This window comes from Mesocricetus auratus, unplaced genomic scaffold, assembly GCF_017639785.1.
Source record: "Mesocricetus auratus isolate SY011 unplaced genomic scaffold, BCM_Maur_2.0 Super-Scaffold_100037, whole genome shotgun sequence".
Classification (NCBI taxonomy): Eukaryota; Metazoa; Chordata; class Mammalia; order Rodentia; family Cricetidae; genus Mesocricetus; species Mesocricetus auratus.
This window is the reverse complement of record NW_024429215.1, coordinates 7,812,302-7,829,003: the sequence shown is the minus strand read 5'-3', so window position 1 is coordinate 7,829,003 and position 16,702 is coordinate 7,812,302. Positions and strand designations below refer to the sequence as shown.

At 47.8% G+C, this 16,702-nt stretch overlaps 2 protein-coding genes across 6 annotated transcripts in view; both read left to right on the top strand.

Annotated features, from left to right (window-relative positions):
- Positions 1-2,357, top strand: part of Rdh13 (retinol dehydrogenase 13) — a 31,770-nt gene extending 29,413 nt beyond the window's left edge. For both annotated transcript variants that reach the window (XM_040734170.1, XM_040734169.1), the window contains exon 7: positions 241-2,357. In XM_040734170.1, the coding sequence (XP_040590104.1) occupies positions 241-485 (245 nt within the window). In that variant the 3' untranslated portion in view covers positions 486-2,357. The remainder of the gene's footprint in view (positions 1-240) is intronic.
- A 12,522-nt stretch (positions 2,358-14,879) lies between these two features.
- LOC101841495 (leukocyte immunoglobulin-like receptor subfamily A member 5) overlaps positions 14,880-16,702 on the top strand; it is a 19,925-nt gene continuing 18,102 nt past the window's right edge. Inside the window, exons 1-2 of one of the 4 annotated variants that reach the window (XM_021235399.2) lie at positions 14,880-15,140; positions 15,351-15,385. In XM_021235399.2, the coding sequence (XP_021091058.1) occupies positions 15,094-15,140; positions 15,351-15,385 (82 nt within the window). In that variant the 5' untranslated portion in view covers positions 14,880-15,093. The remainder of the gene's footprint in view (positions 15,141-15,350; positions 15,386-16,702) is intronic. The other 3 variants (XM_021235400.2, XM_021235401.2, XM_021235402.2) reach the window with 3 other exon arrangements.

Here is a 16,702-nt window from a genome sequence, read left to right as displayed (position 1 = left end):
TCCTGTAGGAGACAGGTTTGGGCTTCATCTCTGTTTGGAGGGATTTGTAGGGATGTTGCCAGGGAAGGGACCTGTACAAGGACAAAGGCCTGGAGGTGGGCTCCATGGGACCTCAAGGCAGCTTTCAGCCTTGGGGTTTGGGTTCCCTGAAGGTAGAGCAGGGATTTTTGTTTTTGTTTTTTTTTTTTGTTTTTGTCTTTGTTTTTGTTTTTTGACTGATTGTTCTGTGGTTGACTGTAGGACCCTTCTTCTGGCTGCTGTTCAAGAGTCCCCAGTTGGCAGCCCAGCCCAGCACGTATCTGGCGGTGGCAGAGGAGCTGGAGAGTGTCTCTGGGAAGTACTTTGATGGACTCAGAGAGAAGGCACCATCTCCCGAGGCTGAAGATGAGGAAGTAGCCCGGAGGCTTTGGGCTGAAAGTGCCCACTTGGTGGGCTTGGATATGGCTCATGGGTCCCCTGGAAGAGGACATTCCCTCCCCAGATAACCTTCAAAGATCCAGATGGAGCTGCATTACCAAGGCTTCTGGCTCCCATGCCCTCATCAACCTCTAGGGGCAGTGTTGACACTGTTAATGACCATGGCTGCTGACTGCTATGCACTCATCTTCCTCTAGGGGCAGTGTTGGCACTGTAGACTCTCAAGACCATGGCTTCTGGTTGCCATGCTCTCATCTTCCTCTAGGGGCAGTGTTGGCACTGTTAATGACCATGGCTGTGGACTGCCATGCCCTCATCTTCCTCTAGGGGCAGTGTTGACACTGTTAATGACCATGACTGCTGACTGCCATGTCCTCATCATCCTCTAGGGGCAGTGTTGACACTGTAGACTCTCAAGACCATGTCTGCTGACTGCCATGCACTCATCTACCCCTAGGGGCAGTGTTGGCACTGTTAATGACCATGGCTGTGGACTGCCATGCCCTCATCTTCCTCTAGGGGCAGTGTTGACACTGTTAATGACCATGACTGCTGACTGCCATGTCCTCATCATCCTCTAGGGGCAGTGTTGACACTGTAGACTCTCAAGACCATGTCTGCTGACTGCCATGCACTCATCTACCCCTAGGGGCACTGTTGGTCCTAGCTTTTATTGTTAGCTGGCCACGTTCCGTTGGACCACAGCTGAGTATCCACTGGGGTGTGTGGTGGTGGCAGGTATAATGTACTCTATTGGTTACTGGGGAGCTGGTCTTTCAGGTGTCTCCCTTGGGAACGGTTTTGGGCAGTGTCCTAAGGCGGCGGTAACTGCAGTGGCGGACTGATCCTGCAGTGGCGGACTGACCGGTCTACTTACAGAGCCGGCAGTCAGAACAGTCTGGCCAGTCATAGTTCTTTGTGGGCCTCTGCACACATCTGTCGCTGTCTGAGACTTTGCTGTTGTTTCAAAGGCAACTTGGAGGACAAGGGCTTTAGCTCACAGGTTCTAGTCTCATGGAGAGGGAAGCCAACACAAGAACTCAAGGGAAGGGCTTGAAGCAGATACCAGTAGAGGTTTGCTCCTAGGCCTGTGTTCAGATGCCTTTCTTTTATTTTTATTATTATTGATTTTTACAGAGAGGGTCTTACTCCGTAACTCTGGCTTTCCTGGAACTGACTGTATTCCAGTTCAAGACCAGGCTGGCCTTGAACTCATAGAGATCCGCTTTCTGGGATTAAAGGCGTGTGTCACCATGCCTAGGCCAGGTACCAGCCAGGCCTACCTACCCAGGGATGGCACCACCCACAGTGGGCTTGTCCCATCTACATCAATTAACAATCAAGAAAACGTCCCACAGACATTCGCCCAGGACAGTCTGGTCCAAGCAATTCTCCGGTTGAGGATCCGTCCCTCTTCTAGGTATGCCGAGCTGATAACCAAACAAACCAGGACAGCTCTTGATTGCAAACTGCAGAGGATAGCTTCTACCTCACGGGATGGGGTGGGCATTGAACTCTGCCTGGCTCAGGAGAGGGCAACTGTGGACCTCTTGTGTGCTGGGCCCTGGCTGAGGTGCTGGGATTCGGTGGAGACCATGGCATAGGCCTTGATTCTGTTAGCCCCCTGTTGCTCAGGATGGAATGGAGTGCAGTTTTACTAGCTGCTGCCCTGAAGACCAGCATGGCCTGGGATCATGATCTCTTCTCCAGTTCCTGGGGTGATTTTAGCCTTAGACTCCTCCCAAGCATGTGGTTTGATTATAATAACTTGCCGGGCGTTGTGGCGCAGTTCTGTAACACCAGCACCTAAGAGGTGGAGGATTAAGAGCTCAAGGTCATCCTCCTGCACCAGCCTGGGCTGTACCAGATCCTGTGAAAACAATGACATCTCCAAGTGTAGCCCAGCCACAGATTTAGGATAAAAACAGGCATTTGCTCAGTGTGTGTGTGTGTGTGTGTGTGTGTGTGTACGCGCGCGCGCGCGTGCGCATACACTTTGTGCCCATGTGTGTCTGCATTCTGTGATGGAGTTCATAGGACAGCTCATGGGATTCCATTCTTGTGAGTCCTGGGGATCTAACTCTGTGAAGTTTGGTGACAATGGCCTTTACCCTCTGAACCACGTTGCTGTATGTCTCAGAGCCTGAGTTATTGGCTTTATTTAATCTATTGTATGGGGGAATATAACCTGTGTCTTTATTCCTTTTAAGAAACCAGGTTTTACGTTATCAAGGCAGGGAAGCAAGCAGCTTCAGACTTTGTAGGGATGGAAGGCGCAGGCTCAACACGTGGCAGGGTGTCCTAGGAAACTTCTGCTTCAGAAATGTATGTGGCACTCAGCCAGGACATAGACTTGGTGGGGCTTCCAAAAGCTCAGTAGAGAGTCAGGCAGGCTAGCCTGATCTACAGAGCGAGTTCCAGGACAGCCAAGGCTACTCAGGGAAACCCTGTCTCAAAAAAACCAAAAAAAAACAAAAACAAAACTCAGTAGATCCCTGGGTGCTTACAGCGAAACTGGCCTAGGATTGTCACTTGCCAAGTGGCTGCAGAGCCCAGCCAGCCACCTAGCACCTGCTCTGCTGGCACAGGGACACCAAGCAACTTGATAAGTGGTGTCAAACATGCTGCAGCCACTAGAGGTCAGAATGGAAAGCTCTGTGGCATCCAACCTGAAGCTACCCCTGTTCATAGCCTTAACAGCACTGTTCCTAGTAGGGTATAGTTTGCCACCAAATCATATGTATCAAGATGGATGCATAACATGGGTTACATCCATCCATCCATCCATCCTGTCTGTCTGTCTGTCTGTCTGTCTGTCTATCTAATCATCTATCATCTCTCTCTATCTCCCTATATCTATCATTCTATCTATCATCTATCTATCATTCTATCTATATCATTGTATCTATCTATCATCTATCCATCCATCTATCTATCTATCTATCTATCTATCTATCTATCTATCTATCTATCTATCTATCTATCTCATGCTTCATGTATGTCTGTGTCATGTCCATGCAGTGCCTGAGAAGGGTAGAAGAGGACTCCAAATCCCCCAGAACTGGAGTTACAGGCAGTTGTGAGCCTTCATGTGGGTGCTGGGAATTGAACCCCAGTCCTCTAGAAGAGCAAGCCAGTGCTCTTAACTGCTGAGCCATCTCTCTCCATCTTTAGGGCTGCGATCCTGACACTGTTAGATTCTCCTGCCTTCTTCCTTGTTTCATGATCACCGTGGTCATCTTTCACCCGTCAGGATAATCCAAAACAATGCTCTACTGTTTTAAGATCAGTAGAGTCGACTTAGCTCTGTTGGTTATCTGGTCCCGTTTGCCAGGTAAAACAGCACAGTCCAGTGTTGTGGTGTCCAGAGTTCTGATGATGGAGTCTGGCTATCTTGGGGAAGGCCGTTGCTCCGCTAACTATACTCTCCTTCATAAAGTCTGAGTCTTCAGATTTTCCAACGATTCCCCATATTTCTCATCCATTCTGTTCTGCTTAAATTAGGCTGGATCAACTCCATCTTATTATTTTTTTTTGAGACAGTTTCACTATGTAGTTCCGGCTCACCCTGAACTCTAGATCCTCTTGTCTCAGTCTCTCGAACCCAGAGATTACAGGCCCACCCCACGCTGCTGCCAACCCTGGATGTTTACAGTCCAGTCACGGAAATGTGCGGTCAGTGACTGGTCACTGTCCTTCTGTTCGATTTGTGTACTTCCCTTGCTGGGACGCCATTGCTGACAAAGCCGCCTGAGGAGGGAAAGGCTTAGTCTGGATGGCAGCTCCGGGATACGGTCCGTCATGGTGGGGACCGTGGTGGGGAGGGCACGATGGTGGGGGGTTGGGGTGGCTCGTCCACACTGCATCAGTAGTCAGGAGGCAGAGAGACGATGCTGGTGCTGAGTTCCCCTTGACTTTTACTCTTTGGTACATTACTGTGAGTGTGTGTGTGCGCGTGTGTGTGTTGTGCATGTATCGTGTGCTTGTGGAAGCCAGAGGAAGACTTGTGGGAGGTTTTATTTTTTTAATAAATTATTATTTAAATTAAAAACAACCTTGTTTTACATACCAATCCCAGTTCCCTCTCCCTCTGGTCCTCTCATCATCCCCACCTCCCCACCAACCCACCATCCCACCATCCCACCATCCCACCCCCTATATATTCCCCAGGGAGGATGAGGCCTCCCATGAGGGATCACCAAAGTCTGACACATCATTTGGGGCAGGACCTAGGCCCTCCCCCATGTATCTAGGCTGAGAGAGTATCCCTCCATAGGGAATGGGCTCCCAAAGGCCATTCGTGCACTAGGTACAAATGCTGGTTCCATTGCCAGAGGCCCCATAGACTGCCCAGGCCTCCTAACTGACACCCACATTCAGGGGGCCTGGTTCAGTCCTATGCAGGTTCCCCAGCTGTCAGACTGGGGTCCGTGAGCTCCCACTCACTCAGGTCAGCTGTTTCTGTTTCCCCAGCATGGTCTTGACCCCCTTGCTCATTACTCCTCCCTTTGCACAATGGGATTCCAGGAGTTTGGCTCAGTGCTTGGCTGTGAATCTCTGTTTCTGCCTCCATCAGCTACTGGATGAAGGCTCTAGGACGGCATTTAAGGTAGTCATCAATTTCATTATAGGGGAAGGACATTTAAGGTAGCCCCTCCTAATTTTTTTTTCCAGACAGGGTTTGTCTGTGTAACTTTGTAGAGCAGGCTGGCCTCGAACTCGCAGAGATCCGCCTGCCTCTGCCTCCCGAGTGCACCACCAACGCCCCGCTTCTTGTGGGAGGTTTGATGCCAAGTGCTCTTACTCAATAGGCTGCCTTGCCGCCTCAGTGTATGGTGGTGGTGGATGAACGCCACATCACATGTATGGCAGGGAGAGAAGAGTTTTCATGGAGTCATTTCCTTTCTGCCACTGTTACATGTGTTCTGGAGATTGAACTCAGGCTTCCAGGCTTTTGTGGCACGTGTCTTTTCTGCTGAGACATCTCTCCAGCCTTTGCGTTCTCCTTTTTATTCGGTTCTGGGCTCGGGCCCACAGTGTAGTGCTGCTCACACTCATCAAGGGTCTTCACATTGTCATTAGGTCAACCTAGGAACTCCCTCACAGACGTGCCCAGAGGTTTGTCTCCTAGTGGCACTGTCAATCTTAACCACCACGGGGTGTCTTTCTTGGGAGATGGAATGCATCCTGGAGGAGTTAAATGATGGGGATGTCCTGTATATGCATTTCTCTTATTGGTTGATGAATAAAACACTCTTTAGCCAATAGAGGCAGGAAGATAGGCGGGACTAGGAGACGAGAAGAATTCTGGGAAACATAGGCAGAGAGGGACCACAAGGAGATGCCATGTAGTTGCCAAAGGAGTAACAAGTCCGGACATTCTCCAGTAAGCTAAGACCACGTGGAAATGCATAGATTTATAGAAATGGGTTAATAATTAAGACAGAGCTAGAGCTGGGTGTTGGTGGCTCACACCTTTAATGCCAGCACTCGAGAGCCAGAGGCAGGAGGATCTTTGTGAGTTCGAGGCCAGCCTGGTCTACAAGAGCTAGTTCCAGGACAGCCTCCAAAGCCACAGAGAAACCCTGTCACAACCTCCCCTCCCAAAAAAGACAGTGCCCTAGTCATCGGTCAACAGTTTAATAATAAAAGTTTTTGTGTGCTTAGTTGGGGCTGAAGGTGGCAGGACTTGGCAGGACAAGAAACTCCAGTTACAGTTAAGTCTAAATTTATGTGGAGCCCAGGCTACCAAGGTGGCTGGTCAATGGGGATGTCTTTCATGCTGGGGGGATTTGTCTTTCTTGCAGATGGATGTAGCTGCTTCTAACCACAAACCCTCATGGCCAGCATCTACTTCCTCTTCAAAATCAGGAGAGCTAAAGTACCACAAATGCTATACCATCCTAGTCCTGAAGCCTGAGAGGGCTCGAAAACAGCAGTACTCTAAGATATATGAAAGGTGAAAAAATCTACTTGACAAAAAATATCCCAGAGAAGAATTTATGGGCAAGTAATTAAGCTACCTAAAGAAGCTAGGCATGGCAGTACACACTTGCAATCCCAGCCCTGGGGTGGCTGAGATGGGAGGATCTTGAATTTGAGTCTTAATTTGGGTTACAGTAATGAATTCTATCTAAAAAAACCTGAAAGTCAAACCACAATGAGTAAAGATAAAAAACCCAACCCAAAATAAAACAAAAATAGACTAGTGAAACAGCCACAAAAATCTGCTTTGTGTGGTGACTCAACACGGAAAGGAATTGAACTTGCAACAGATTTTGGACCGTGGAGCTGGAGAATTCTGTCCTATTGCCTTTGGTGACCCACAGTAACAGAACGTTCAAAGGGCACAAACTGGCCTGATATTTACTTTTTTTTTTAAGACAGGGTCTTGTTGCCCAGGCTAGCTTTAAACTCACTAAGTAGCAGTAGCAGAGGATGACCTTCAGCTATGGATAATCCTGCCTTCACCTCCCGAGTGGTGGGATTACAGGTCTTTAAACACTGTAGGGCAGACACACAATTGGATTACAGGTCTTCAAACACTGTAGGGTAGACACACAATTGGATTACAGGTCTTTAAACACTGTAGGGCAGACACACAATTGGATTACAGGTCTTTAAACACTGTAGGGCAGACACGCAATTGGATTATAGGTCTTCAAACACTGTAGGGCAGGCACACAATGGATTACAGGTCTTCAAACACGGTAGGGCAGACACACAATGGGATTACAGGTCTTCTAACGCTATAGGGCAGACACACAATGGGATTACAGGTCTTTGAACACTCTAGGGCAGACACACAATGGGATTACAGATCTTCAAAAACTGTAGGGCAGACACAATGGGATTACAGGTCTTCAAAAACTGTAGGGCTTACACACAATGGATCTGTACCCGTACAGCCTCATCAACTCTAAGAAACATCAAATGCAGCGGGAGCTAGTGGGTAGAAGCTGTTTTCCTGAATGGACCCAGCATCTTCCTCCACTGGGTCCTCTTTCAAGTCTTCCTGGGTGCGGCAAGATCCAGCAACCGGAGGGTTAACTCCCCAGCAGCTTTAGGTAAACCGATCCAGTCCTTGGGTCATCATCACCTGTCAGGGTCCACCTCATATGGACAGAGGAATATTGAGAGTTACCCTAGGCTACCTTTTGTGCTGGAGACTGAACCCTGGTCCTTATGTGTGCCCGGCGGATGCTCTGCCACTGAGCTATGCCCCCAGCCTTCCTCACAGGTTCTTTATATTTGTTTTATTCATTTGGAAACAGAGTCGCATGTGCTACAGGCGGGCTTTGAACGCACTGTGTCGTTAAGGATGTTGTTGAACTTACAATCGTTCCTTCCGCCGCCTCCCGAGTGCGGCGTGTGCCGCCACACTTGCTTTAGGCGATGCTGGAGATGGAGCCCAAGGCTCTGCTGGCTAGGCAGGCACTTACCAATGGAGCAGTTTCCCCAGCCTCTTTCATAGGTTCTTAGCTAGCATCTGATCGGGGTTCCACTTATCTCCCTAATCTCTCACCACAGCCTAGAAGTCATTTACACAGTACTGAGGCTGGGGACAGGGCCCAGAGATGTACCTCTTTTTCCTTTTTTGTTACTAGGGATTGAATAGAGGGCCTCCTGAAGGAGAGGCAAGCCCTTTGCTTCTGTCCCTTCTCCTGAGGCCCTCATTAGTAGATTCTATGTAGGTGCTTATGCCCTCACTGGGGGATTCTAGGCAGGGGCTCTACCACTGAGCCACACCCCAGCCCCTCACTGGGGGATTCTAGGCAGGGGCTCTACCACTGAGTCACGTCCCCAGCCCCTCACTGGGGGATTCTAGGCAGGTGCTCTATCACTGAACCACACCCTCAACCCTTGTGGGAGAGGGCACTCAAGGCAGGTTCTATAACTCTTGCTCTCTTTCATTTTCCATATTGATACAAGAACTCATCGAATTGCCCAGGCTGATCTTTAAACTTACTCTGTAGCCTAGGAAAGCCCAGAACTTGCAATCTTTCTGCTTTAGCCTTCCCAGTGCCTAGGATTACAGGCTTGCACCCCACACCCACTTTCAACTCTTTGTTTTAACCAGTTGTATTTTTAATTCATTTGGGATGTAGAGTTCTTTTTTTTTTCAAATCCACTATTGGGCATCTGTGGATTCCACAGACATGTAGACTGTGTTGTGTAATGGGCTTAGACCCACACCAGCAAAGACTTGAAAATGGCCCAGGTGGAAATTGCCCAGAATAAAAATCCAATATTGAGGTCCATTTCTTGGCTGTCTGGGGATGAGGGCCAGTGTATAGCTATGGGTCACGGATGTGGAAACTAATATTCTCCTTTTTTTGAGGGTGTGTGTTTGGGTGGGAGCTCAAGCAAGAAAGTGGCAGACAGCTGAGGTGATGATCTGTAATTTAGAGTAAGGAAGGGGAAGGCACTGGTCCTCATTCTTCCTTTGAGTTTGAGTGGGACTCTGCTGTCGGGTCAGGGGGCACCATCAACCAGCTCATTGTCAGGCAAGTGAAGACTAGTCTTAGGGATTAATCGTCAAACAATCTTATTTCTCTCCATGAATGTTTCTCACTGAATGGTCAGCTTGTGGAAATTACTATGTGATGTTTAATAAAAGTTTACCGAGTTTCACCTGGATGCGGTGGCGCACACCTGTAATCCTAACACTTGAGAAGTAGAGGTAGTTAATCTCTGTTTCATTCTTTTCCTTTTTCCCTTTGAGATAGGGTCTCACTATGTAGACCTCGAACTTATAGATATCTGCCAGCTTCTGCCGCCCAAATGATGGGATCAAAGGTGTGCACTGCCACACCTGGTTCAATTTTTATTTTTTAAAGTCAATTTATTATTATTATTATTATTGTTGTTATGATGATGATGATGGTGTGTGTGTGTGTGTGTGTGTATGTTCCAGTGAGTTAAATAGGACTGCTTGAATGAACATAGCTGAGGGCTGTATTTACTGGGGCACTTGCCAGTGGCTATGACAGTGAAGAGAATGACTTCTCTTTCCCCAGAAACTATGACAATAGTTTCTTAGTGAGGCCTTGTGACCACTTCTGCCAAATGATTCATCTTATGCTCTTGGAATTTCATCTAGCGGGAAAAAAGGAGAGTAGCAGGTTAAGAGTGTCTGGTGCTTTCCTAGAAAGCTGAGTTTAAATCCCAGCACCCACAAAAGAGTTCACAGCTGCCTATAACTAACTCTAGCTCCAGGGGCTCCAACACGCTCTGCTGGCCTTCACAGGCACTGTGTGAATGTCCACAATCCCACACAAAGAAACACACATATGAGCATCATTAATAATAAACGTTTAGGATACAGTGATTGTACCCCTCCACACCTAGACCAGACTCTAGGAGCATCCCCAGATATTTGTAGTTTAACAGGGTCCCCATCAGGAGCATCTTGGCCTGGATGGGGGAGGAAAGTCCTTGCTCTCTTTCCTGGGGAGGCGGAGAGAAGAATGCCCCTTCAGTCTAAGCTGTTTGAAATGTTACTGCTTACCTGTATGGCCTTGTTGTGATGATAGTTTGTTTTTTTGTTTTTCTAGGTGTCCACGAGGACAAAACTATTCTCTTCGCCCAGCCAAGTGCTATGTCCCTTTAGGAAAAAAAAGTGGCCTGTCATTTGTCACTTGTCAAACACCAATGACACATTTCTTCAGTCTATAAAAGAAAACTTAAAACTTATTTACTTATTTCCAAACTTTATCCAAGAAGACCCTTTGTCTCCCAGGGATCTACAGATCTCCCATAGGGATCTACAGATGCTTTGGTTTTGTCAATCTGTCCATCCACAAGTGACCTCCTGGAGGTGATGGTTAAAGGTGAGGAGGCCTTGGTCCTTTTCGACGTGACTATTTGTTGGGCGATGCTGAGGTGTGTTGAGTGTGCAGCTTTATTAGTGTTCTGCTATGGTGAGGCCAAAGGGTTGGGGATGATTGACAAGGAGAGGTAGTTATTAGGAAGGGGAGCCATGCCACACCGTGCAGAGCCACTTGGAGAAGTTGGGCTGGCTGCCGTGCTGCAGGAGGGAGGAGAAAGGGAGAGTGGAGAGGAGAGTGGGGGGGGAGGAGAGAGGGGAGATGAGAGAGAGAGAGAGACAGAGAGAGAGAGAGAGAAAGAGAGAGAGAGAGAGAGAGAGAGAGAGAGAGAGAGAGAGAGAGAAGAGAAGAGGAGAGGAGAGGAGAGGAGAGGGGGAGAGAGAGGAGGCAGGTCCGTATCCTTTATCCTTTATTGTGGTTTCACAGGAAAGGCAGGATACACAGGACTCAGATAGATTCATCTGAATAATTTTAGCATCTCTGGCATGTACGAGTCATCTTAGTTCTCTAGCTGGCCCTGCGGTCATTAGGTCAGAGAAACACTGAGACCAGGAACGGAGTGCCAGGCAAGTGGAGGTGTGTGTGTGGGCTCTGGTTTGGCAGGTTTGGGAATGGATAGTACAGTGGTTGCTCCATCCGAATCAGCTATTCCCAAGCAGGAAATTCTCCAGTGGACCAGTTAGGCTTCAAGATCCCTGAATATCAGGAATATAGAAAACAAGACAACAGTCAATTCTCAGGGCCACAGAAGTGACTCCCGGGGGCCCAGTGAGCTTGAGACGGAGATCAGGCTCTGACTTTACACCCTCACGGAACGCGCAGCTCGGAACCATCAGAACTGGTTTCCCTGGTGAGGTGAGGTTTGAAGGATGGGTAGAAGTTTGTGGTGGGGGTGGGGGGGGAGAATGGGGAATCTGCAGGACCCACACTACAGACACAGCAAGCAAAGAGAAGGTTGAGAGGAGTGTTACAGCAGTTTAGCAACCATGTTGCTGGGCTTATGGAAGAAACAGGAAGTGGGAGGGCTTTGTGGCTTGAGTTTAGCTGGGTCAGGAAGCTACTGGTCATCAATTTAGCTGGCCATCAGTCAGGTGGGTGGCTCATGGGGCGAAAGATAACAACATTAGGAAGCTGTCAGGGGTCTGCCGTTGGACCGGCATTAATGTCTGCAGCTGGGAACTTCCTCTCAGGCAGAGTGTGTTAATAGTTTTTCAGCTCTGGAGGGTGGGGTGGGCATGATTAGGTGCACAGATGCTGATATCTGGGGACCTGTTGTTTGTCATGACTAGGGGGTAGTGTAACTGCTCACGTGGTGGGTGAAGTCCCAGGACACTGCCAGCATTCTAAAGGCACAGGGGAATAGTCTGGTCCTCACCGTCTTGTTTGATATTTTTAGTAGACATTAGATAGGATTTCAAAGCATGATTCACAATGAGCTTTTCTTGCACACATCTTTATTATTCGGATGAGCTTCCATGAACATAACAGTCTAGGAGCTTGCTTCTCCCTGGAGCCCAAGATCAATTAATTAGATTTACAATTCAAGGGTATCTCAGAAGCCTTACAGACTGATAATTTCATGTCTGATGACTTCTCTTCAGGGGAAAAAGCCAAGTTTCCTAGAACCAAAACCTTAATTCCTTTGAAGCCCTGTCCCCAACCCAGACTGGTCTTTCCAAGTCCATCCCTAGGCAAGAACTAGGTTCCCTTTTTCCTTTCTTCAGGGCTTCTGAGAAGCGTTGGATTGAGCTGGACCTCAACATATAGTTTTGGGTGCCCTTGTCTTCATAAGCTGGATATCTTGTAGGTCATTGCCCTCTGTCATACTCTTTTCATGTCATATCATATTGGCAGGATTTGTCTTGACTGAGTGATTAATTAACTTTCATCATATATGTATATGATGCATATGTATATGCATATGAATGGAGCCATCTCCTCATTCTCAACATAGAGATTTTAATAAATGTTTATTCTACCGGGGAAGGAGAGAACAAACGGAACCAAAAATAGAACACAGGGTATGTTGTCACATGGTGGTCAGTGTTACTGAAGAATAACTGGGCGAGGTTATGAAGTAGAGAGGGATGGTGATTGATGTTATTGATGCAGTGATTGATTGATGCAGTGATTGATGCAGTGGCAAGGAAAACTCTGGTGTGGGTTTTCTGGCCCATCAGGTCCTGCTGCCTTTGGGCCCCAAATAAACACACAGATGCTGTATTGATTGGTAAACTGTTGGCCGGTGGCTTGGGCTTCTTATTGGCTAGCTCTGTCTTAATTATTAACCCATTTCTATTAACCTATGTATTTCCATGTGGTCTTGGCTTACCGGAGAATGCCCAGACCCATTACGCCTTTGCCGGTTTACATGGCAACTGTCTTTTGCAGGCTCCCTCTGCCTACCTTTCCCAGAATTCTCCTCGTCCTAGTCCCGTCTATCTTCCTGCCTCGCTGGCCAGACAGTGTCTTATTCATCAACTAGTAAGAGAAACATATATACAGAAGGAATCCTCCATCAAAGCCCTTTACCAAGAGTAGTCACTGAGCTATGGGGTGTACTGTGGGTGGGGAAAGCACACCATGGAGTGGGAACGGAGCATGCAAAGGTCTGGAGGGTAGACATGCTTGCTATATTCAGCAAAGAACAAGGATTGCAGCGTGGGTGGAGCCGAGTGGGCATTTTGTAGACTGTTAGGTGTCAGGGCAGAGGAATGGCAGCCTTATATTGGCCATATCGAGGACTCCTTTCCGGAGAGTGTGTAGAGGCTAAGTGTAGTGAGAGGCTGCATCCTTTTCACTTACCTTGGCTTTCTCCTTCTCCAGGAGAGTACAAAAAGCACAGCTTTCAGCTCTGATCAGCTGCCCCATGACATCCAGAAGAAGACCATCCTGCAATGTCAGTCAGAGATAGAGTGTGATGTGTTTCTTGTGCCCCAGGAGGGCAACACAAACTTTACCCAACATCTGAAATCTCAGTATGGACACAGATTCTTTCAGGTTAACCTTACCATGGGCTCTGAGTGGAGGGCCTGCAGGAACACCTGCAGATGCTGCAGCTGCCTCAGTTCCTTTATGGTCAGACCTTAGGGAGCCCCTGACATCACAAGACAACGCCGAGGAGTGAAGCTATTCTCTGTAGGATCTTAGACCCCACCCACCCATTGTCTTATGTCCATCAGTGTCCCTGGTGATGAAGGGGTGACTCTCATTCTCTGAGGACAGAGAAAGAAGTACAGAATGGGGCGGATATCAAGGGATATCAGTCCTTCGTGGTGGGAAGAGAATTACTATGTTCACGAGTCAAGATAAAACCTTGAAGCCCTACTCTAGTGGCCTGTCTGCCAGCTAGGACCTACAACTTAAGAGTTCTACAGCCTCTTCAACAAGCACACCAGTTGGTAACCGACTGTTCAAATGTCTGAGCCTATGCAGAGCATTTCACATCCAAACCACAACAGGGGCAGTCTTAGTTGGCTCTGTCAGCTTAGAGTTATCCAAGAAACAAGTTCTAATTGAAGGATGTCCAGATCGGGCCAGCCTGTTGGCATGTCTGTGGGGAATTGTCTTGATTGTTAATGGATGTGGAAGGATTCAGCCCACTATGGGTAGCACCATTCCCTGGACAGGGGGCTTTGGGATGTATAATAAATCTAAAGAAGTATGATCTTACAAGTCAGTGATATGGAAAACAATGCTGTGGGAAAAGAAGGGGGTTAGGATACTTTATTAAATATAGAAATCACTTGCAGGGGAAGCTGGGAAGTGCTCTATGGTCTCCAAAACATGGTCAGGATCCAAGAGAAAGATTCACTTTCTATTTCTCCCATATATCTCCCTCCTGTCCCACGCACCTCTGGACAGTATCTTGGGTATGTGAGTTCTCCCCTACAAGTCAGTAGGCGTCGTTCCTTGATTCCTTTAGTGATGGACTACAATGAGGAAGTGCAAGCCGAGTAAACCCTTTCTTCCCCAAATTGCTTTTGGTTATGGTGTTTCATTGCATCAATAGAAACCCTAACTAAGACACAATCTAGCTTCTTTCCAGAATTCTCATTCACAGAGTAAATGTATTTAATGTCACTGAATTGCGCCTCAAGGAATGGCTAAGGTGGAAGACTGTGTGGCAGGCTTACCTCACCATAGAAGACACAAAGGAGGAAGTGTTGCTATACGTCTCATGTGAAGAACACTTGCTGCTGATTCAGAAAGCCTGGGTTCAGTTCCAAGTACCCACATCAGGCACTCATAACTCCATATACCTTCTTCTGGTCTCTGCTCAACATACACACAAAATAAAAAGAATACTGAATAACTCTTTTATGGAAATTTAAGTATATAATGCAGTATTGTCAGCTATATGGACTTGGCTGTATAGTTAGATGGTTACAGGAATGTCTCTGCAACAGAAGTGTTGGTCCTCTGCACCTTCCCTGGTTTTCTTATCCTCCATGTTCTCACATTTGGTGTCTTCCTGTGCTCTAAGTGTATGATGGAGTCCATATTTACATTCCGTGCTGACCAGCTGGATCTCATTATAGCCCCTCCCACAAGTTTCCTGCATCAAATATGCAGAGACCAGGGGACAGCGTCACACACCTCACATGTCTTTGTGGCTGAAAGTCAGAAGAGGAAGTGTAGAGAGGAACTTCTGGGCATCCCTAGAAATGTATTGGAGAACTGAGAGGGCACAGCCAGGTCTTGAGCAAGCAGCAGCTCCCTGTTCTTGCTTTGCAATGGATGTCACCATCTTGACAGGGATCCTGGACTCCATTCTGCTCCATCCCATGGGCATGTCCCCCTGTGTAGACTGTGTCACCCAGTGTTGTGGATATAGAGATCTGGCATGAAGAACTTCCATGGCTCTCATGGTTATCCCGGTGTTTGGACTCGGTAAGTAATACCAGGGTCATTATTATTAGACAGAAGGGTAATGAATGCAAACACCCAGGTTCATAATATGGGCTCATCTCAGGTGGCTACCTAGGCATCATTCCTGGCACCTCCTTCTCTGTGTGAACCTAATCTCTGGCCCTGAGCTCTGTGGTTGGGATCAGGGTATTACAGGATGGACATCTCTCGTCAGTTCTTTCTCTATTTCAGTGATATTCAGAAGCAGAGGATCTGGTCACATCATGGTAAGTCTCCTCTCTTTTTCTCCTGGGGGGATCCAGGTTTGGATGGGATTAGCATCGGAAGAGTGTGGCAAATCTTGTGCTGATTCTGAAATGAGATCATACCCACTTCCCATTTATTCCTTGCGACCGTTAAGCTAGGGATTATCCACAGTGTGTTAATGCCAACAGCATACCTGGCTTGGAAGGACATTGCAACCATCAACACATCCTCCCACCCCACCCCACATCCACTCCTCAGAAAGCATAACTCTTTCCATGGAGAGTCAACAAAGCCTGGCACATCAAGTGGAGGCAGGACCAAGACTCCTCTCTGCATCAAGGTTGAGCAAGGCATTCCACCACAGGGAACGGGCTCCAAAAACCCAGTTCATGCACCAGGGATAGCTCCTAGTCCCACTGCCAGGACCCTCACAAACAGACCAAGCCACACAACTGTTGCCCACATGCAGAGGAACACAGGCTCCCCAGTTGTCAGTCCAGAGTCCAAGAGCTCCCACAAGTTCTGGTCAGCTGTCTCAGTGAGTTTCCCTGTCATGATCTTGACTCCCCCTCACATAATCCCTTCTCCCTCTCTTCAGCTGGACTCCAGGAGCTCGGTCCAGTGCTTGGCTGTGAATCTCTACATCTGCTTCCATCAGTTACTGAATGAAGGTTCTATGATGACAATTAGTGTAGTCATCAGTCTGATTACAGGAGGTCAGTTCAGGTACTTTCTCTGCTATTGCTAGGAGGTTTAGATGGGGTCATTCTTTTTTTTAAATTTCTTTTTCAGTTTAAATTTAGATAAGAAACAAAGTTGCTTCACAAGTCAGTTCCAGGTCCCTCTCCCTTTCCCTCCCCTCCTCCCAAGCCCTCCTCCCAACCCCTCCATTATCTCCTCATTTCCCCAGAGAGGGTGAGGCCCTCCATGGGGGTGTCCATAGTCTGTCATTTCATATAGGGCAGGGCCTAGACCCTTCCCCAAGAGTTCAGGGTGAGAGTGCACCTCACATTGTTCTATGGGAGTCCAGAGACCGTGTGTATACTTGGGATGGGTACTGATCTGCTGCCCAAGGCTCAATAGATTCCCTAGGCCTCCTCACTGACACCCAAATTCAGGGGGGTCTTGATCAGTCCCATGCTGGATTCCCAGGCTGATGCCTTACCCAGGAGATCTTATCTATTTCTCTTTCCCAGGGTGATCAATGCATTCTTATTAGGGTCCTCCTTGTTACCTAGCCTCTCTGGAGCTATGGGTTGTAGCCTGGTTATCTTTTGCTTTACAACTAGTATACACTTAAGAGTGAGTACATACCATGTTTGTCTGAGTTATCTCAC